This window comes from Uloborus diversus, chromosome 2, assembly GCF_026930045.1.
Source record: "Uloborus diversus isolate 005 chromosome 2, Udiv.v.3.1, whole genome shotgun sequence".
In the NCBI taxonomy this organism is placed as follows: Eukaryota; Metazoa; Arthropoda; class Arachnida; order Araneae; family Uloboridae; genus Uloborus; species Uloborus diversus.
Window position 1 is genome coordinate 189,320,418 of NC_072732.1, and position 24,373 is coordinate 189,344,790.

The 24,373-nt window shown below is 31.8% G+C and overlaps 1 protein-coding gene across 3 annotated transcripts in view; it reads left to right on the forward strand.

The window, feature by feature from the left end:
• Positions 1–24,373, forward strand: part of LOC129216216 (elongation of very long chain fatty acids protein 7-like) — a 101,707-nt gene that overhangs the window by 59,151 nt on the left and 18,183 nt on the right. For all 3 annotated transcript variants that reach the window (XM_054850411.1, XM_054850413.1, XM_054850412.1), the window contains one exon: positions 21,844–21,962. In XM_054850411.1, the coding sequence (XP_054706386.1) occupies positions 21,884–21,962 (79 nt within the window). In that variant the 5' untranslated portion in view covers positions 21,844–21,883. The remainder of the gene's footprint in view (positions 1–21,843; positions 21,963–24,373) is intronic.

Sequence of the window (24,373 nt, forward strand, 5' to 3'; positions counted from 1 at the left end):
TAGATTATTGAATTATTTCTCAACATTTTCAACTCACGACTATTTTTCTAACAATAAAAGAATTTACATCCTGATTTTACTAAAATCAGAACCTTAAAGTAAAGTTGGCTTGCCTCTCTGTTACATTATGTGGAAGGGAGGGCACAACGTTTGGTTTAGAGAAGAAGAACTGAAATACATCTACTTATTATAATTTCTCAAAAACGACAATTTTTCAATATTTTATATTTTACAGATTTGAAAAAAAATCTTTAGCTTGGAAAAATAGCGATAAAGGTTCAAAATTAGAAAAATACATATTATTTCTAAAACGAATCTTGTACAAGCTCGGTTCCAAAAGATTGCAAGAAACAATGAAAAATCGGAACTACTTGATTAACATACCCCCTCCCCCCCAATCAAAGCGACGCCAAGATTACCGTCAAGTTAGAACAATTCAAGTGATTTGCCAAATTTACTGAAAAGAAAGTGAAAGTGTTCATGATTGCTCTTCATTTGGTTGTTTTTTTAACATGATTTAACGGCTTACCGCACTGTCTGTGATAATTGAGTAGAATCAGGCCCGTCATTTCGAATTTTTTTCCAGAGCAGGATATACTAAATGCAAATTTTATCGAAAATCAACAGAAACCACTCACTGTTAACAACATTAATGTTTCAAAGCTAAAGGGTAAATTGACCATCCAGACTCCCACAAATGACGAGCCTGTGTAGAACTGAAAAAAGAAAAATCTTTTCACCCGTGAGGTTCCCTCGCTTTAAAAGATTGCCACCCATTTCTCAGAAACCGTAATTATAGTAGCACCTTCACCCCCCCCCCCCCCGAACATTAAGTTCTTGAATAGATTATTAATTTGCATTCAAACGGCTGTCCCATAGTATCTTTTAACTTATTTTGTCGCATATTTTCTCCAACGTCGCACAAAAACTCAACTGAAACTCAACCTTTCTCTTATTTTTTTAAATTGTGAAAAAAAAAAAAAAGGAATTCAAAATCAGTTGCAAAACATAACCTCTTACAAGAAAAATAAAAAAGATTTGTGTCGCGATCTACGAAAGTTCGTCTCGCGACCCACAGTTTCGGAAACGTTGTTTTAACTTCTTTGTTGCTGCATACTTTTGTTTCAATGCTAAAAAAATAAATAAGTAAATAAATAAATAAAATAAAAATCAGTAGCAATAACGAACTATCATGGCCTACTTTTCGGCCGATTAAATAGATGGCACAAATAAGAATCCTATTAATATTCTGCAAGCAACGCATCCGAAATCCAAACGGCCAAGGGTGTTTGATAAGTTTCCAACGATTTGAGCAATGCAGACCAAATCATTCACAAAAACGAAAACTTGTTAAACCCATACTTTTTTTTATCCTTTAAAAAATTTCAACAATCGGTATTTTCTTCGAATGAGGACCAAGGCCGTATTTAAGGGAGAAGGTTTTATCCTTCTAACCCTCTTCGAAACTTTTCATAACTGTTCCAAAAAATGCTTTTATTGCATATTTCTTTTGCTAAAAAAATTATTTTTTGTTTTCAATTTGATGTTTAATAAAATTATTATTAGTGAAGAATTGTACAAACTCTACTTTAAAGTAAGACAAAACAACGTTAGAAGAAGCACATATTTGTAAACTACTTTATCTGAAAGACTCTTTTTATTGCATTTATTACAAACATTATTTTCTACAAAGCAATATAGCATTTCTTTTAGATTTTAAATACCTGAAACTTACAAAAACATCAAAATTCTTTAAACATTAAAGTGCCAAAATCTTTATTTAACATATAGCTCATTAGAATATCGTTTAAAAGAATATCCCGCTTAATGTAATACATTTTCCAAGCCCCAAATCGTTGTAATTTTTTTTTATCCCGGATTATTGAATATCCCACTTATTACAAAAAAGTTTCGTGGAAAATTGGCTACGACCGTATTTTTTAAGAGTGAAAAAATGTGAATTAAAGAACTGTTACTTCGAATGCGTTTATATGGGTACACGTATCTATTCTTTTCAGCAATTAAAAATGCTTCTAATATTTAACTGGGATGAAGTTATCTCGGGTACACTTCCGCTTTCTTTCTTCATTTAAAAGATAGAACATCTTTGACATTTGTTCAGGTTAATGCCCTTAAAGTAGCACCCCCTCATTAAATTAACCTGTTGTAACAGAAATCAACGGCCAAGGCCCACAATGGGATTTCGAGCCAATGGGGTCGTTTCCAAATTTTTAAAAGTAATTCTTTCTGAAAAAGCATGCTTAAAAACGGGTCATTCCACGTCAAATCAACCACAAAAATGGGATTTTAACACCCACGGTCTCGGAATTTGATAAAACTTGGTATACTTCATCCCTTTATGGTTACAAGCAACCCCCTAATTTTTTTTCTTTCAATATCAATTCGTTTTGATTTTATAGCCTTTTGAAATTCAGCGATTTTGCATTTTTTATCATTTTTGAGACACTCAAACTGAGAAGATGTTGTTTATTAAGAAAATTGTTTCTTGGTAAGTAATGCTATAATCTTTCTGAAAATTTTTGCATAAAATGTAAAGACTTTGAACATGTTGATAAAAAATATCTCAATAGTTTTAGTTTACATAAGAAATTTTAAAAAAATTAGAAAAGTGAAAATTTTAAATTTTTTTTGTCAAAAAAAGGTGCTGACATAATTCTGAATTTCAACAAGAGGGTCAGCTTTAAAAATCATAATTTTTTTTAAAAATGATCATGAATATGTATTCTAACTTATCCAATAAAAAACATTAGGGGACTTTGAGGGATTCTGCCCCCTCCCCCCCATTCTGAAAAAAAAAGCAGGAAACATACAGACAATCTCTTCCATATTCTTAAAAACAGAATTGTCAGCAATTACGACAAAAATTCAAATATACAGTGTGTTGAACATTGGACTCAAATGTAAAAAAAATCTAAGCTTCTTTTTCATTTGAAATAACGTAAAATATGGGGTAGTTCCACCCCAAATCTACCGTAAAAATGGGATTTTAACATGTTCCACCTCAGATTTTGATGAAACTCGGTATACTTCCTTATTTTGTGGTAAAAAGCAACCCCTTAGTTTTTTTTTCTTTCAATCTCAATGTATTTTGATATTATAGACTTATCAAATTTTTTGATTTTGCATTTTTTGTCATTTTTAAGACATTCAAACTGAACTGTTGTTTAATGGGAAAAAATTGTTTCTTAGCAACTAATAAACTTACCTTTTCGGAAATTTTCATAAAAAGTGCTAAGATTTTGAATATTTTTATTAAAAATATTATAATAATCTTGGTTTATACTAAGAATTTTTAAAAAATTGGAAAAAAGAAAAATTGATTTTTTTTTTTTTTGGTGAAAAAAGCCTTTGTCAAATTTTTAACATCAGGATCAGTTTTAAAAATCATGTTTAACAATGAAAAATGATCATGAGTATGAGTCCTAACTTCCCCTATGAAAAAAGTTTTGGGTCTTTTAGGGATTCTGCCCCCCCCCCCCTCTTCAGAAAAAACGAAAGCATCAGAGAAAAGCTCTTCTATGTCTTTGAAAACAGAGTTCCCAACAATTATTTTTTAAAAAATATATATATAAAGTGTTTAATATTGAAGTCAGACATATAAATTTAATATTTAAGCTTTTTTTTAAAATTTGAAATAGTTAAAAATTGTTTAAAATATAGACATTCTGAAAATAAGATATCATGAAATTTAAAAGTTACAGACAATAATATCTGCATACAGATTACTGCATTTTAGTTAAGACAACAAAAAACAAAAATTAACTCTTAACACCAATTTATAATCATGCAGTTTCTAGCACTTTCAGGATCCCCCCCCCCCCTCCAACCTAAACCCTTATGTTTGAGAAAAATTGCTATAGTGGAACTGTATTTTGTAGTAAGTTACTGCCCTAATTCTCCTGGCTTGCTAATTCTGTATTAGCTATCAGTTTGTTTGGCTCTCTTGGCTCCCTTAAGAGATTTTTCGCCTCCAGCTCATGTGATTCCTATTCCGGGCTGATGAGTGCTAAAAAGCACGAAACTGCAGTCCTCGGATGGAATAACTGAGCAGGCGGTGTATTTTAAGTATAGTGGAACTGTTTTTCATTTTAGTGTTACTGCTGTACAGCAACAAATTCATCCTTTTCATTTCTTGAAAATAGTTAACACCCCTTAAAAGTTAATAGCTTGATTGCTTAGTAATAATATGTTCTAAATAAAGTAAATTACCTTCCCCCCTCCCTTCATAGCAAATGAGGAAATAAATTGCATCTCTCATATTCAATGGATTTTTGTATATTTTTTAATGAGAATAAGAAACTAAATTAGTATTTGCAAGGGAAAAAAACAATATTTGTCTGGATTCCCCCCCCCCAACATAACTTGCATCTTTTCCTCAACTGCTTTTGGGAGTGTACACTAGTGCAATGCAATTAAGTGCAATAAATAGAATAGAAAAAAGAAATTAATATAAAATGTGCTAATTCAAACTACAATGGAACCTCCATAACTCAACAAACCAAGGAAACATGAAAAAATTTCGACTTAAGTGGACGTCAACTTACTGGGGTTCTAAAATTTTAATTCCTAAAGAGTTTCTGTGTGTACAACTTACTTACTGATGCTTAATATTCACATTATGAAAACTAATTCAAGTAAAGGAATTTTCTATTCTTTTCGTTTTCTTTCTTTGAAAAGTATATAGTAAAATCAATAATATATTTGAATATATTGTGAAGCATAAATACATAATTGTTGAAAAGAGATAAAAGCTTCTTGTTAGTCATGTCTGTTAAAGATAAAAAGTCCTGCTCACACTTATTTAGAATACAGGTATAATTGTGCCTTCTTTCTCTACAGTTTGGTGTATTTTATCCTATCCTTTTAGAATTGCACTTACAGCAGAGTGGTTGCTTACTCCCCTGGATAAAAGATAGAATTCTCTAAAAGAGATTTCCTAAAACTCTGAGAAAAAGTTAATATGAAAGAATGTTGGTAGCAAAAATTGAACTAGAATAGCAATTGGGTGTGGACTGATAGGGGGTTCTCGCAAATGTGTGTCAAGCTAGATAGATTTTCAGTCATTGAATTTGGCATTGGGCCAACCCTAAGAAAAATAAATGTCCAGTTACAGGGGTTATCAGTGTGTCCAGTTACTGAAGTTTCACTGTATTTAAACAGGAATATTTAGAGTAGAATGTTTATAAATCATTTATATAAAATAAAAAGTGGCTTTAAACGACATACCGCAATTCAGGGGCGGATACAGAAAAATCTTGTGGAGGGGGCACGGGAAATTGAACTTTTCTGGGCTAATCTGTTTGATAAGCGGAAAACAAATCCATGTTTCAGTTTGATATTGCAGTAGATTAATGAAACAAGTTAAAAGCTCTGCAAACTAGAAGTGTCTAGCTTCGAATTTGTCTTTTAGTCTGTTCTTTGCACAGTTGGTTTACTGGACAGATATCAAATTTTTACTTGTATTTGGCCTAGATCTGATTACACACAACACAATAATTAGAATGACATACATATTTTCTAATCTTCTTAGTAGGAAAACAGACATAAGGTAGAAGGAATTTAAGAACTATGAGCTGGTATTTATAGGATTTGTGATACTTTGTATTAATTGCCTAGTTATAAATTAGAATTAGATGATTTCTCTTTTAATTTCTATGTTGTCTTAATGCATACTAAACAATAATTTTTAGTATGCATAAATTGTTGTAGGGAAATTTTGAATTATGCGATAGCCTGTTTTTATTGTTTATTATTAATTTATTTAATTAACTACTTTCAATTCAAAAAAATTTTGAGTATTAAAATGTTTAAATTTGGGTTCAAACACCAATGTATGTCATTATTCAAATTTTTTTTGATGTTATTAGTAATTAGCTAAGTTTGTAAGATTGTGATTGATTTTTTTCTTTTATCAAAATAAGGGGGGGGCAAGGGGGCAGAATCCCTCAAAGTCCCCTGAAGATTCTCATTTTATATGTTAGCACACATGTTACTGATCATTTAAAAAAATATATAAATTATTTTAATTTAGACCCTCATGCCAAAAAATTAAAATTTTGAAAATCTTTTTTTTTATTGAAAAAATTTTAAAATTTTCAGTTTGTTAATTTTTTTCAATTGCTGAATATAAATTCAGATCTTTGATATATTTTTTTCTAAAATGCTTGAAGTCTTAATGTATAATGTGAAAATTTTCAAAAACTTTTTATCTTTAGTTGTTGAGAAATAATTTTTTTTGCAAACAGCTGCAGTTAATTCTGAGAGAACTGTGAATGACAACTAACGCAAAATCTCAAAACTTTGAAGGGTCATAAAATAAAAACAATTTTAAATAGAGAAGAAATACTTTAGGAGGTTACATAGGACTATGAAACATAGAAGTATACAAAGTTTCATTGAAATCTGAGATGGTGGGTGTTGGGGTGTGGTTGAACTGACATGGAATGACCCAAACATGAATCTGATCATTTTTTTAAAAATTTGTTGAAGTTTAAAATTTTTAAAAAATTACTTGAATCGGTGCGCTTTTATTGTTTACGCTTCTGCCGATGACATCACAAATGACGAAATGCCATTCGGTGATGCCATTCACTGAGCAAAATATTTAATGCGTATCTTTACTCACGTGTATTGGCAACGATATGGTTGATAGCAAGCGTAGAGCGAAATACATAATTCGCTTCTTGATTATCATAACGTGGAAACTCAGTAGAAAGATGCACCAAAGAGCATCATTTGTCATTTGTGACGTCATCAAGACCACGCCTTGTTTGAAAATACCGGACATTTAAAAAAAATAAAAAAAGTAACTTGAGAAAATAAAAGTATTTTCTAGGTCCTTGTTTTTTTTTTTTTTTTTTTTTTTTTGTTTTGTTTTTTTTTTATCAACTTTAGTGACTAAAAGTAGTACTTTTGACTGAAGGAAACAACCCCATTTGAGTACGGGGTGCGGTGTTTGCAAGGTTTCCCGAACTTTTTCAAGGCGTGACACACTTGGATGAATTCGAACTCTCTTACAGCACTAAGTTGTCTAATATTTGTCCTGTACTTTGTACAAACGAACACACACACACATAATTGTACATTATACGATTTTGGTGGAAAAATAACAGTGAAGTTAGTCGTAAGAACATTAAAGTTAAAATTCTGATCAGAATAATTCAATTATTTTCAAGCAGAAAACAAAAATACATACCCCTTTTAATTTTCAATCGGAAATTAAATTAGTTTAGGTGTTGTTCTATATGTCTGCATTTTTTTTCCAGAACTTAATAACATAAATTTTAACGAATGCTTATCGTATGAATGCTTAAAAAAAGCGATTAAAAATACAGGGTTTCCGAAAAGTCCTTGACACATGTAAAAAAATCATAGAAAACCAACAAATTGTCGTATGAATTTGCAATTTGCACCATGATACTTCACAGGTTCAAGAGTTTTTATGACATCGGGAAAAAAAATTAAAAGGGGGGAAAAAAGAAGAAGAAAAAAGGCCTTTCACAGCCAGGGTGTCAGTATATGCTATGCTTGTAATGTCAACAAAATTCCCATGTCAACAAAAACGATTTAAAAGAACTTTAAATCGTTTTTGTTGACATGAGAAAACACAAAAAAGAATGAAAATTACTGAACGAAGAATTACAAGTATAGCATATACTGACACCCTGGCTGCGAAATGCATTTTTTCTTCTCCCCCCCCCCCTTTTCATTTTTTTTCCGATGTCATAAAAACTCTTGAACCTGTGAAGTATTATGGTGCATACCGCAAGTTCATACGACAATTTGTTGGTTTTCTATGATTTTTCTGAATGTGTCAAGGACGTTTCGGACACCCTGTATTTCTACTGCATTACTTTTATTTAAAGTTGTCTGCCGATATTTAAATATGTAGCTGTTAATAAAAAGGTAATTCAGGTTTGGCCCTTAAGAGCAGTGGTGCTTCTCCCAAATACACGAAGAATTCCCAAGAATGAGCCCCCCCCCCCTCTAAAAAATGAAAGAAAAATATCGTGCAAATTATAATGCCGCAGTCTACGACATCTTACCCCGATGGAGATACCAGATAACTAAAGATTAATGTTGTTGAAACTTGGCTTTGAAAAGATTTTTACTGGATCTGCTTACGTTCAATAAAACTACGTGATGCTTTTTTTTTTTTCTATAAATTTCTAAACAGAGTAATATAATGATAAAACAATACAAAACTAGAATAATAACATACATGTTGCATTTGTACAAATGTTTATCAACTTATGAGACCTACTTTATAACTGTCTAATTTCAGTGTAGCCTCCAGAGATAAAAAAGGTTCTCCATCTTTAGTATATACTCAATGTGAACCATATTCAAACAATTGCAGGAAACATGCCAACTTTCGTGTAAATGCATTTATTTGCCAGGGGAGGCAAATGACTATCCTGGACCCTCCTAAATTACGGGCCCAGTGGCACTGAAAACTACTACAGCAAGCAGTTTGGGTGTATCTAGTATAGTGCATCATCGATAGCGCAGAATAATATTGTTTTATTTAAGCAAAAAATAAAAAAAAACGTTCAATAATTTCTTCCAGATTGCAACACTTGAAATATGAACTAAGTATTGTCGGTATCCTCATATATGTAATAGCGAATGATCGAGTAACGCTGACTCCATCAAGAATGAAACTCGCGCCATGGCATGATAATTTGATAATATTTTTTGGCAATGTTTGACATGCAGGGAAAACTTCATTTTGACAAGGTTGAACTAGATCCGGTAACTTAACTATTTTATGCTTCTAATGGAGTTTAGGGTTAATCCACTGGAGTTAGAGTAAAATTTCAACTATTAAAATATCACCAAACAGGCAATTGATGCATTCAAATGTAGAAGCGATTTTCACCCGTCGTACCTTGACGGGCGATTTTCTAGTTGAAAATAAACAAGCGACTCACGTAAAGGTAACATCACTTGAAATAAGATGAAACTTTTTATGATTGTATGCTGATTCGGTTGATGAAACATTCAGACATTCTCGAATATATATATATATATATATATATATATATATATATATATATATATATATATATATATATATATATATATATATATATATATATATATATATATATATATATATATATATATTAATTTATTTCATCTCAAATTGCAAAGCTTCAGACGGGATTTTTTATTAGGATTGCATAATATAGGATTGCATTATATAGGATTGCATAACATTTAAATATCTTAAAATGTTATGTAATCCTTTTGCCTTCAAAACACTCATGTGTTTTGAAATCAAATGTTTTTTGAAATTCCAATTCAGTTCGATGTGTTTTTTGAACTGAATTAGAAGTCAATATTAAGTCTAAATTAAACAGCTCACATATTTGTATTAGTAAAAGACAACAAAGTTTTTTTTTTCGCTTTTATTTATATAGGTATGTATTTTATTTTTAATCGCTATGCAAGAATTCATGCAGAATACCTTTTAATAAACGGCATAAAGCGATCATTTATTTCTTGGCTTAAAAAACTGGTTGTTGCAGAATGGATAAGTTATTTTACTTTGAGTCGATCGTCAACATAGTCGAGATATCAACACAGTAGTCTGGCACACTTAAATGCATTTAGTTACGCAGCGCTGACCATGAGTTGAGATTTCAAAAACAGAACAAAATAGTGTGGTCACTTGCTTAAAAAGCAGGAAGAAGCATTTGTAGAACACCATTTGTAATCTTTTTTTTTTTTAAATTCCATTTCTATAAATCGAATTAATTGAATAAAAAATGGTATGCATTTTATTAATAAACTAGCTACTTCACCCGGCTTTGCACGGTCCACCTCGAAAATGAAAGTTATGTCAAGTGACGCGTGTTCAACAATCAGGCTTTAAAAAAAAAAAAAAAAAAAAAAAAAAAAAACAGTGAAATTTTGCGGCAGATTTCGGAAAAATAACCAAAAAGTAAACATTTTAAATCCCTCGATTGCAGGAAAAGCCTTTAAAACAAAACCCAGGATTTTACTTGCTGATATTCGAGACAAAAATTGACAACAGATCTTTCATCTCAGTGATTTTCTTCACAATATAAATTTTATTAAAAGCAATGTTGCGGAAAGTTGAGATGAAGCACTGAATAATGATTTGATATATTTGAAAAAAAGAGATTTTATGTCGAAATCTAAGTGTCAAAATTAATAGTTTTTGATTGATATCTCTGCTAATTATTATTGGAAGGTTATGTCAAACAGCCAAACATAATGACGGGAAGATTACGAAACCATCGATACCTGGTTCGATGGTCAGTTCACTGTCGTTCGGAGAAGAAACTTGGACATAGATACATAGGTACATACATAGATACATACGATCAGTTTTTAATTATATTCCATGTTTTTATTTATTTTTATTTGTGATTTAACAAAGGTTTAATTAAGATAAAAAATTGGTGTCCTCCGAGTTTCGCCGACAAGAAATTTTTTTCCCTTTTGTTTTTTCAGTTTCAATATTAAGCTTTTGATACGTTTGAGGGGGGAGAAAACTTTAAATATCGAGGGAAAATAAAATAAAAAATATATATAATACAATAAAGTAAAGTAATACAAAAAAGAATATCAAATAATTGAATTCGTTTACTAAAAAATTAATATATTCGTAAACAATGATTGCGGCCTAGTTTTGAGACACTGACTCTGCAAATTCAAAACACAAACAATTTATCAATTTGTACCTGCGTTCAGTGTTCCGAAACACTATATTTTTTGTAGTTAACTACAACTACATCTACTTTTCTTAAAATGCAGATCCTGCAGATTTAATAAAATGAAGAGTGCACGATGTCCACGATTAATTTATTTTCTAAGGAAAGAACTAAAAAAAATATTAATCTATAGAATTTTTTTTCTTAATTCGGAAATGCGTTACAGATCTTTTATTAATCAATTCTGAGTAGATGTGATTTATCGGGTAAAATATTGTACGATTTTAAATTTTGGCAAGTTAACCAAATACGAATTAGGTAAAATTTTGGTTTAAGAGGCCAATAAATTCCTAATCAAAGAAAAAACAAATTTATATAGCTGTTTCTGTATTGATAAAATGATCTGGTTCAATATGTTGTCTTTTTTGCTGTTATTAAATTAATAAACGCGCTTTCTACGGATGGAAATAATTATAATACTTGATAAGAACCATGAAAAATACAGTAAACTCTCAATTTTTGCACAGTTAGCGAACATTCTAAATAAATGTGACTTTTGCTATTGTAACTGTTTCCAGTGTCTAATATTATGATTTTGAAACCCCTCAATTACTGAGTATACTGATAGAAAATCAACTAGTAGAGTTTCTTCTAATAATCTAATAAACGAACAGCAAAAGATATAAGAATTAGCTAACCCTTTTCATTATTGCGCTAGGTGTCAACAACTACTCAAACGCACAGCGTTCACGCCCACTTTCCTTTATGAATGTTACATTCTGGCCTTTTGTCCTGTAAGTCATAACAGCATCTTGCATGTAATAGTTGTTTCAACCAGGAAACGCAACGGCAAACTGTTTTGACGGCTTTAAATAATTGTAATAAAATGTTCTAAATCTTACCGTAATAGAACGTTTTAAGCTAAAATTCATATTACACGCTAAGCATGTGAAATATGAGGAAATGAAAAGTAAAGGTATGTAGTATATGTAAGTGAACTTTACAAAGTTTTGAGTAAAACGCATGCAAAAAACCATCTTGTTGGTTCATCGTAAGGTTTTTCTAAATCACGTTGTATAGCAGCACCCACCAGGGCTACTAGTTCCAGTTTTTGTCTCAAAATAGAGGAGATTTTCTTCTACTATTTGTATAAATTATCTCCAAATTTAAAATCTTGTTCTCTTTAACGATCATGGATGACAGCAGCAAAACAATGGCTTTTTCTGCTGTCTCAATTTCTTGTTAAAATCTCACCAATTTTTCCCAAAAAAATGAGAATTTTTTGAAAATTTGAAATTAATTCTAAAACAATCGACAAATTTTCTTCATTTTATTTGAGGTATTTAATTATAGTTTTGGAGAAAAAACCATAACTGTTGAATAGGCAATCACGTTTTCTTCCCACCCAGGGTGGGCGGTGTCCACGACTGGAGGCACCACACACTGCTAAAAATATAATCTTAAAAACAAACAAAAATTTTTTTTGACTGCAGAATCTACGTCTAGATGACCGATTACACACGCTCATAGTGTTTTTTTTTTTTTTTTGCTATATTTCAAAAAGTTTGACGACTCGAGCCGGAAAAGGTTATTATGTATGCATGTCTCAAAGGAAAGACAATTAATTAAAAGTAAACCTTTCATTCAAAAAAAAATCCCTGTAGTAAAAGATCCATGAGGCAGGAGAAGCAAAGGAATATGTAAGTGGCAAAATTTAAAATCTGGAAATAACCAGTGCAAATGGTAAGTGAACCTCTCCTTTGTCTTGGGGCAAGAGATAGTATGTACTAGTAGCCCAGGTAGGGGTGCTGCTGTACAGCATGACTTAGAAAAAGCTTTCAATAAAAGTCTACCTAGAACCTTATCTTTAGACGCGTTTTACTCGAATCTTAAAATAGTCCACTTGCATTCCTTTGCTTCTCGCTGCCTCACATGTCTACACGACACTAGCTTAAACCCTTTTTAGTCCAAAAAAGCAACATGATACGCCTTAGCGCCTCGAAAACTCGACATTTGACAAGGGACATACGCTAAGCCTGATTTGCTCGTCAAATAGAAATACTATAACCATAACATGTCACTGCATCCGCCTACACTCGGACATAAGCACATGAACCAGAAACGTCTATGTTATTAAATTGTACTTGACAAGTTGTTATTTAACCTTTTGCTAATCTTGGAATCCGTTTAGTTCCCGCTCCTGCTGAAAAGCGAACAATAGCGAAAAGGTTACGCATCGTCTGCGAGTTCTTAGCTACGGAGGCGTTAAAACTTCAAAGATCCGCTTTGTTGAGTTGCATGGACAACACGAAAACTGCCTATCAATTAAGGATGTGCGTGGATGGTTTTGTGAGTGAATGCTCAAAAGAGGGGTTCCAGCTTCTGAAATTCAGAATCGGGCAGGAAAAGAAAATAGAATTTCGAAAAGCGTTTCCGTGACACTGTAGCATTTCTGCCATAACAGTGGTGGAAGATGTTTCAATCGTACATGTAAGGAGTATGAAAAACTTTCTATGTTGGAATTGGTTTCGGTTTGCAGAAAAGTAAGTGTTAAAATCTTAGTTAATCATTGCATTTACAGTTTTCGCATAAAATATTTGAGATTTTACTCAATAATAGGTTTGAAATAGAATAAATAATCTAAAATTAATAAGTATTTTGCTGCTGAGGATTCTTTTGCGATGAAATACATCAAATATTTTCTAAAATTCGAGATATTGCTCCTTGATAACAGAGGAGACAATTTAAAAAAATGCAGTTTGTTTTGCATGGTAATAATTTTTAATTTTCTAAACCATGTAATATCGTTCTAAACAGATGGACGAGTAGGATCAAAAATATTAGGAATAATACACATAATTCAAGTACAACGTGTGATACAAAATCATTTGAGTATTTATATTTGTGGATTAGCAGGAATTGATGATTTTTTTTTCTATTGCAGAAGTGCAAGATGTTTTTAATTGCATACTTCAGACTTTTATTATCATACAATAGGCTAAATTGTACCGCACTTTGATAAAAATTTAAAAACTTGATCTTAGCTTAGGCAACTTTGAAACAGTTACCATATTTTGCATTAAATACAGAAATACCACTTTTTTGTTCAATTTCATTGCCCTCCTTTAAAAATGAAGATTCAGTATACAGTCGAGTCCCGACTTGCGCAAGGGATGCGTTCCAAGACCCCTCGCGTAAGTTGAAATTTCGCGTTGTGGAAAAGGGTATGTGTAAAAACTTTTATAAACATACCCATACGATTAAAGACACTTGTAAACATCACCTCAAACTGTTAAAAACTATTTCTTAACTATATATTACTGTTTGTTAAACCAAAAATTGAATTTTTATTTATTGCATTAAAAAACCGTTTTATTTAACATAAAAAAACTGCTACGATGCACAAAATCAATGATCAATGGGAAAGGAAGACGTAAAACAAACCACTACGGTACGTACATTATGTAGTAAGAAAAACAAATGCACTATAGTTGTTGAAACTTTCTCTTTTTCCTTCTATCTTCACAATCTTTAAATGAAACAGCGTTCTTAAGTGTCATTATATTTCATCAACTTTCCCATATAGAATGAAAAAAATAAATGAAAAATGAGGAGTAGATATTTGTATAAGAGATGGTTAGACTAGTACGGTGTGGGAACTTCCGCCCTCAGCGATGCCAAACGGATGAACGTCCATTCACGAAAAAACCGCGATTTCTCTTCGGAAAATTTTCATGTTGCGGGTGAAGAATTCGCGTTAGGAATAAAATTCTTTGCCGGGGAAAAAATCGCGTTATAGCCATTTCCCGTTAGTCGGATCGCGTTGTAGCGGGAGTCGACTGTAATCGTTAATAATGTTTGTTGTTTTTAATGTTAAACGTTTTTGTACAAATCAAAATTATTCAATAACGGATGTAATTCAAATTATGCGTCATGTACGAGCTGTAAGCATGCCTCTGAATCAGTTCAGTTCGTATTTACTGAAAAGTTGAATTTTTGAGAGTGTTGGTCCAAAATGATGACATTCAGAGAGACAAGGCACGAAGGATTCGTATTAAGCATAAGTATGTGGACTACGAACGTACTCGAGTCTTTCTTTCACTCTAAGTATACGCCGTATTCAAAAATCATAATATACAACAAGGAAAAACAGGAACAATAAAATTGAAAGTAAATTGATAAAAATAACGATGCGCAAAAGTTGCAAATTATTGCTTATTAATATGATTCGTTTCGATTACGCAAAAGACTCCTTTTCAATCTTTAATAATATCAAACAGCAAGTTTGGTTACTTTTGTTTCTGCTTTTCAATCAAAATTTGAGCAGCAAACAAAAACAGCCAATAGAATACGAGAATTGAACCAAAGTAGAGCTCTATTGGACAAAAAACAAACATGGGAAGATCCCGATTGGCTGTAGCGTAGTGAAGATTGGAAAAAGATTAAATAACTAGGACAGACAGAACAAAAGACAAATGCCATTTATAACAGTAAAGGAAACCGCGAATAAATACTTAGGAAGTACCTTGAAACTCTTATCTTGCTCGTATCAAATGTATTTGACAGCTGAATAGCCAACTTTAATACGTTAATAATTGTACTCAAACCGTCCTCTTTAGTAATCAAATCCAGAGTTTCTAACACCTCTTGAGTATCAATATCAAACGTTTTGAATATTTTATCTACAAGGAAACTGAGTAATATATTTTTTAATAACCAGCTCATTCTCCACTTTCTGTGTCCTCGAGAAAAACAATACAGTCTTATAAAAGATAAAAAATAATGAGCAAATTAAAATATTTACTCATCATTATGCAAGTCAATATTTGAAAACTTGTTCAAAAGGAACCTCTATAGGTCCGAGAGATATCAAACATAAACCTTAGCTCTTTAAGTACCATAATTTCTGCGGTAAAGGTCATACGTAAAACTATTAAATGCCGGTGCAAATAACATGAATGCTAAGTTTTCTGAAAACTGGCTCACTAAATTTTGTATAAACGGATGGAACATGTGTGTGCATGTGGTCCATTATAGATACAGAAAAACAGTTTTCCAAAATTACATTTACTTATTATTCAGATCAATTACATGATAACTAATGACATTGCTCAAATTTAATTTTCAATTGAAACACCAATCTTGACAGCAAAAGTAAAAGCAAATAACAGTATGAATTTGAAGTTTTTAAAGCAAAATTAAAAAATGTATTTTTTGAACAATAAAATTTTTTTTTGCTAATATCTGTACCTTAGAGCCGGAATGACGTAAGTCCAAAAATTGCGATTTTCCGTTTATTAGTGCATTGTATGCAGAAGCCTTCCGCATCGAACCATGTGAACGTTATTCTTTAAAAAAATATCCTTTTCATTTTTTTCGCAGGGTTAAAAGAGCTCACGTCCCATCCTTTGAATGCGCCAGAAAAAAGCTTTTCCTCTCTACTATAAAATTATCATTATGTGACATACGTTCCTCTGACTTTGAGGTACATATATTTTCTTTACTAATAATAAAACTGAAAGTCTATCTGTCTGGATCTCTCTCCGTAGGGATATCTCTCCATCAGGATCTCTGTGACGCGCATAGCGCTTAGACCGTTCGGCCAATTTTCATGAAATTTGGAAAAAAATTAGTTGGTTGCAGAGGGGTGTGCACCTCGAAACTATTTTTCGAAAATTCGATTTTGTTCTTTTGCTATTCCAATTTTAAGAACATTTTATCGGGCAAATTATCATAACGTGAATGAGTAAATTACCAAATTATCATAACGTGGAACCTTAACATGGACAAGACAATTAGCATAGCAAATTGGCGAGAAATTCATCATCCATTATTTGTAAATATACAGGCGAAACAAATGACCTTTTAATTTTCTACTACGGGCGAAGCCGTGCGGGTACCGCTAGTTCTTCAATAAAAGGGAAAAAATAATTAAATTTCTTTTTTTAATTAGTTTTTATTTATTTATTTATTTATTTATTGTATTAGAAAATGCATTGATAAATTTTGAATCCAGGAGACACTTGTTCTATAGGCCTCAAAGGGTTTTCAAATGATTTTCAAGGAGTTGAGCCACACACCAAGCATAGCATTCTAGTAAAATAAATAATATAGATGACGTTTGCGTGCAGACGATATGTGCAAGGCTGGTTTATATAACAACTGAAGCATATGCAGAAAGGTTTACTGGATGGAATAAACGGAAGAAAGTACATTGCCGTGTATTTTTTGCAACATTTGTTAAATTATTAAATGCCTGGTTGGTGATCTAGATCTGTTAGACAATTGGTCACATTTTTTTAGTATCTGTTTCTACTAATTTATTGTTTGGAGTCAGCTGCTAGGTCGGTGTCCTTTTTTTTTCTGCTGTTACTCAATGAGAAAGTTTTCCTAAGAAGGTTAATGTTGTTTACAGAAAGAGTTTTTTTTTTTCCAGTCATAAAAGAGTGTTTTTAATGTGTATCGGAGGAAGGATTGCTGACATTTCTACTTTCATTTCTTTTACTTCAAAGCAAATATGACTAGTGATTAATTGAATGTTTTAAAGTTTCAGATCTAGAACAAAAAACATACTGCATAACATTACAATTGCAATAAATCAAGATTAAAACGAAAATCTATCTTAGCATTAGCAGTAAAGTTAAATAGTTGGACTTCTGAATTCTATTTTACTGAGAAAATAAATTATGGTTTGGTTGCACAATAGCTTTCGAAGTAAACAAATAAGTTAAAATATACATAGGTTAATATGAAGGCATAATTTATGCACAGTAATTTCGTAATTGAGGACTAAGAAAATAATACTTCATTCTTCTTACGTATCAAATATATTTTAGACATAAATTGAAAAATAAATTTATGCACAGTAATTTCGTAATTGAGTACTAAGAAAATAATACTTCATTCTTCTTACGTAAGCAAATATATTTTAGACATAAATTGAAAAATAATTAGTTCAGGCATATGCGAGTATATAAACCGAGCACCTGAACAAGATAATGGAAATGTAAAGTAAGCAAAAAACTCTTATTAAAGCAACAGAATTTTAACAAACGAGTCAATTGTTGCACAAAAACAGCAGGCAGGGGCTCCCTGATCGGAGGTCACGGGAGATCACTGTGACTTTCCAAAAACTGCTTTATTCGGAAAATTTTACTTGGCGATTTGGCAAAATTAGCATCATGTGGCAACATTTGGAGTTCCATTTAGTGAAATTATCATCCTTCGACAAATTTTGGATTTCGATTTGGCAAAACTATCATCATTCGGCGAAGTTTGGAGTTCCATTCGGCAAATTGAGAACTTCCGCCCTCATGAAAATTTAAGTTTGGGGCGCCCCTGACAGCAAGTATATTAGATCCCTGTTTCATTGAATAAACGGGAGTATCTCATGAGAGATGTTCATTACTGAGCCAAAAGATATTGACTAAATATTGCTCCTGGGATTCTAAACTTAATTTCCTGATGTATAAGTTGAGCCGATTTTTCATTAAGTTCTTGCAATGAAACAATGTTCTAAGATACTTAGAGCTTTTGGAGGGAATTCCGTACAGCATTTAATAGGTCTGTTTTGAACTGCCGTTGAATAGCTCGTATGTGTAATCTTTCTCAGCATAAGAAAAGTGTGCACTGTTCGTTTGTTCTGATCGGACATTTACCAACAAATTAATAACACGACTAATGGACGGTAAAATTTTATTTTCGTTGCTTTCTGAAGAGCCACATTTCTCGCGGCTTGCCGTGATGCACTCGCATCTCCGAATCATATATAACGCTTGCACTTTTATTCTATGTATACAAAACGTGCAGCGCTCTCTATATTTTAATTGCAATAAATGGAAATTTAGTTTCGAGCACTGTTTATAATTGTAGTGAGTACCGTTTCGCATCCAGAAGCTCAGACTTTTTTTCTATTTGAAAAAAGGTTTGAAGAATCCAATGTAGGGCTGAAACACGTGTATGTAGAATATCTTGAAATTTGGGCTCTATCGCATATGTTTTTAAACGCTAAACAGTCCAAAACTCACGGATGCAAAAAAAAAAAACTGTTCTTAAAAAAGCAAACACGTAACATTTTATCATCATTCAGAAAGCACGTAATTGTTTCCACATAACTGATTTAAACTTTATTAATTCACACAGAACTCGTATTTTCTACCCAAAAGATATCAAAACCATCTTATCCAACTTTTCTTCAACTTCATTATTTGGAACTCTCTCGTCACGACCAAAACGTACTCACATCTAGAAGAAGTTGAAGTACTTTAATCGTTCTGTAAATTATTTAAGCGTTAAGTTTTACTACGCCCTCTATTCTTGACTTATATGTTAAACTTTTTTGTTACACACACAAATCTTTTTTACAAATGTAAAGACTAAGTACTTTCTTTTTTTTTTCTGCATTTTCTAAAAAAAATTCCTGAGGATTCAATAGATAAAGTTTTGTGTATCGATTGATAAAAAATATTATTACAGTAATCTCTGAAGAAAAAAAACTTCCAGCATTAACTCGTTTTAAGTTTAGTTTCAACTAAAAAAATAGTCTGTGACTGAGTGATTCCAGAGAACAAACCTCCCATCCCCTATCTTCCGAGACACTCGATGATGTGGTGGAGTCTTGACGGTGCGACTGACTATCCTTTCTCATATAATCGGGTAGTATTATAAATACTATGAGATAATTTTGACGGGCTAACTTTATATGTCGGCTCGGGTTACATACAAAATTCGATTTCCTAAAAGAAACTGCTGCGAGCTAAATAACGTTTTGGACAAAAATATTATAATTTTTTGATTATGTATCAAAATATTCATTTTGTCCGTCAGGATCTCTGTGACGCGCATAGCGCCTAGACCGATCTGCCGATTTTCATGAAATTTCGCACAAAGTTAGTTTGTAGCATGGGAGTGTGCACCTCGAAGCGAATTTTCGAAAATTCGATTTTGTTCCTTTTCTATTCCAATTTTAAAAACATTTTCGCGAGAAAAATTATCCTAAGATGGACGAGTAAATTACAAAGTTATCAAAACGTGGAACAGTAACATGGGCAAGCCAATTGGCGAGAAATTCATCATACATTATTTGTAAATATACAGGCGAACAAAAAGACCTTTTAGTTTTCTACTACGGGCAAAGCCGTGCGGGTGCCACTATTTTATAATATAACAAAACACTTGAAATCACTACTAATACTAAAAACAACAGGAAAGGAGCTCGTCGTTTGCAGGTACAATTTTCTCAATCAGAAATAAAAAAGAACTAAGTGTTTTTATCAAGAGTAAACGAATAAACAAATATCATCCTCGTTTTTTCATTCATGACAGTTCCGGTGAAAGTTAAACATTGACCGCGAATCTGCCTGTTAATACAAATCGAAAAAAATCTTCAGATGCTTAGCTTATTTAAATTTTCAAATTACCTTTAAATCACATGAAATCCTTACTTTTGAAAAAAAAAAGTAAGTGGTAATCAATTTACTTTTCTTCACATTTTGCAAGTTTTTTGCATCGCTCTGAGTGAAGGTCATTTTCAAATGCTTACTCTTCCGTCCGTGACCCAGATGGAGATTGCAATAGTGCTCTAGGACATGACCGGTCTAAATTTCGCACGTGCTCCAGATGGTAATGGTAGGTGCTGACCTGCAGCAAGAATTAGCAATTTTCCATAAGTGAACGGAAAGCTGAATTTAACGCAACATAAATTGGGAGTCCAGTTTACTTAGTCATTTTAGTATCAACGCATGCCAGTCTAAATTGTATTAATAACGCTGGTTCCTGAGGTCATCATTATGCATTTATCTAAAGTCAACCTTATGCTCAACATGAATTGGGAGTCAGTTTACTTAGTCATTTAAGTATCAACGCATGCCACTCTAAATTGTATTAATAACGCTGGTTCCTGGGGTCATCATTATGCATTTATCTAAAGTTAACCTTATGCTCAACATGAATTGGGAGTCAGTTTGCTTAGTCATTTAAGTATCAACACATGCCAGTCTAAGTTGTATAAATAATGCTGGTTTCTGGAGTCATCGTTATGCATTTTTCTAAAGTTAAACGTATATTCAAGATGAATTAAGAATCAGTTTTCTTAGTCATTTTAGTATCAACACAGTCTAATTTTATAAACAACGCTGATTACTGAATCCATCATTATACGTTTTTCTAAAGTGAACCTTATACTCTTAGCCATCAACAAGCATTTCCCATCCGCATGTCTCAGATTCATTAGGTGCATTTAACCCTTCACATACTAGTAAAATTACTTACATTTATAATAAATTAACCATAACATTAAGCCCTCGCTTGACATACCATGATTTCGGTTAGTCGTCTTTTCGTTTCCCTTCGTTTTATTATTATTAATTTTTCCAATAAATTAATCATCGTAAAATGTTCAGTTGATTTTGTGCAACTTCTGAATTTATAAACTCAAAAAAAAAAAAAAAAAAAGGATTTTTTTTTTTTTTTTTTTTTTTTTTTGCATGAAGAAGTTGTTATTTACCTATTTTCTGCCCTGAGTGAAATTTAACAAACTTCTTTTTCTAGTTTTATACAATGAAGAATAAAATTGAACTAGATGTCCATGTGGTCCAATCAGCAAGATTTTAGTTTTATGGAAAGGTTTTCATTTAACAATGGGCTTCTGACAGTGCCAATACTTCTTAAAAATTATAAAATGTGTTGAAACAATTCCTATCCCTTTTACTTTTTAAATTAACTATATATATATATATATATATATATATATATATATATATATATATATATATATATATATATATATATATATATATATATATATATTTATATATATATAGAACCATTACACGAAAAAGTCAACCCTTTGTCCCTCATGTGAGAGTTTATATATATTAAGTAATTAAAAAGTAATAATTATAAAGATAATGACGAACTATTTTTCGAAAGAAATCACCTGTAAGTTTGTAATTTGTTAAGCAGAAAAAATTTGTTCATTATTATTTCAAAGTATTATTTTAAAAGAAATATAAGAGACGTCGCCTGCGTGACAAAATAACCGTTTTCCGTGGAATGGTCCTATAACCCTGTCATTTAAGTGCACGTATATAAATAAGTCAAATTATTTCGTTCATTAATGTACCCTTTTTTCTTCCAGAAAATATTTCTGCTGAACACCTATATTTACTGAAACAAAAATGACTAACTACATCGAAAGAAGAGCATTTAACATTATGGGGATATTTGATGGACTAGAAGATTATTTAAACACCGGAGGTAAGTCCTTTTTATTAACAATGCAAAAACTACAAGATTTCACTGCAAATTTCAGCCTCCCATCTGTGTTTTTTCCCCCCAATAATATTTTCTACATAATTACGAATGAAGGAATATATTTATGCCGGCTTGCCATATTTTGATATACAACCCGGAAGAAACGTAATCCTCTAATCCCATTTGCGTATAAAAACTGCAATTCGTTTTTAAAAAAATATATAAGGTACAAATGTGCAGGGGATCCTAGCTTATAACACACAAGAAGTTCTGTCATATTAATAAATTGAAAAGCTTTTACTCAAGAAACAAAATGCGACCTTGTTATTTTTATCTATATGCATGATTGGCAGAAAAGTTTTTTCCCCATCTCTATAACATTGTGCATTGGCAATGTATATGTAATGTTTATTACACAAGCTCAAATACAATTGTGAAAATTTAATTGATTTACCAGTAACATTTTTTCAAATATTAGAATAATTACAAAAATAGTCTTATTAACGTCAATGGGAAAAAACACACATCGTGAAATTTGTCGTCCATATCAATGCTGTAGTTAAAAAAATACGTTTGGAGGACTCCCCCCCCCCCACACAGAGAGAACAAAGAGTTTTGACACAAATTCTTATCAAATTTGAATTATTTTTTTAAATAAAAAACCAAATATTTAGGGAACAGCTCAACCCCCCACCCCCAATCATGTTTCCCCTCTACTACAGCTCTGATCTTTTGTGAGTGAGTTTGAATATATATTTTTGCTTTTTAGTTACGAAGCAGCTGGGCATTTTTATCCAATTAGATACATTCAACTAAAGAATTTTATAAAAAAAGCTTTTCTGTTCAAAGATTTTTCTGAAATATATAAAGCAATGCCTCTACAAAATTACAGCTCAGTTAAGCAGTGCTTAAACTTAGTGGAAAAGTCAAAAAAAAAAAAATCCATTAACATATAGCGAGAATTTCGCCAAATTATCTTCTAATCACAATTTTTTTCATGCAACATGGTTGAAAAGTAAAACGTTGTTCGTTAATGCTACATTGAAACAATGCATTGCGGAATGTTGTACTCAGAAATCAGTTTTGTTGACTTTCACTAATACAGAACTTGTTTTATTTGCCAGTATAAATCAGTGCATCTGTTGTATTTTTGTTGTATCACTTTCTATTTTAATTTGATGCATAATGTGATCAATGTTGCTTATCAACGCTTTAGAATTCTTTTTCTTTTTGTATAAAATCCAAATTTAAAAGTCCTATAAAAATGCTTGGAATGATTTTGGTCATTTTATCACGAAAGCTGCATTATTTTAAAGCTACAATACTTTTGCCCGAAATGAAAATCCTTCAACACTTCTCTTGCCCGCTCTTCTATTCGAGTTGAACATTCTTTGGCTCAAAACGAAACTCTCTCAATATTTCTCTTGCCTACTCCTGCATTAGAACTGAAAATTATTTTCTCAAAATCAAAATCCATTAACATTCCTTTCGCCTGCTCTTCTATGCGAGCTGAAAATTTCTTTGGCTTAAACTGGAAAACATCTAAATTTCTCTCGCCTACTCTCCTATCGGAGCTGAAAACCATTTGACTTGAAATGAAAATCACTCAATATTTCTATCGCCTTATCTTCTCCTACACATAATAACAACCTCATTAAAATACGACGTATGGCACAGCTATTTACAAACACCACTAATGAGTTCTCGGTATCATCGATAAGATTGCTAAATGAAGAAGAAATATTACTGACCTTCACGCATTCAAAAGTGATAGTGCAATAAAGAATGGAATTTAATATTTCAGAAGTGGTCTCGCCACCTATTTCTTACAACAGCTATCTAACCTAATAACAATCGACAATGGGGTTTCGGTCGCATTTTTGTCTTTTTATTCAAAGTCCTTTATTTACGATGGCAGTTATTAATCATTGCCACGAGCCTTTCGTTTACATCTTCAGAGATACACCCTGCTGTGCTTGATAAAAACACTTTACGTGTTTCTAGAATTATTAAGTCTCCTGCCTCTAGGGACAACACTTCAAAACATTGTCCAAGGTTATCATTTATGCAGTGAACAGTCATTGGAAAAGTCAATTCATTAACAAAACCGGGGCACCGATTTAGCAATAACTCATACTATTCAAAAAGTTGTTGACGAACTTTTGTTCCTTAGGTAGCAATAATGTCTTTTAAAACGATACGCTAAGTTTCAAGCATTCAATTTTAATCAAATTTATGGCGAAAGCGAAGTTGCATAATTAAAGTTACGCATTTCCAATAACCAATATGTACACTCAAGATGCTATTAAATCACTATTAAACTTGCAGATAGCAGCTTTAGTGCTGATGAGAAATAATAACATGGTTATTATTATTAATATTGTTTAACCACTAGAAAATCGCCCGTCAAGGTA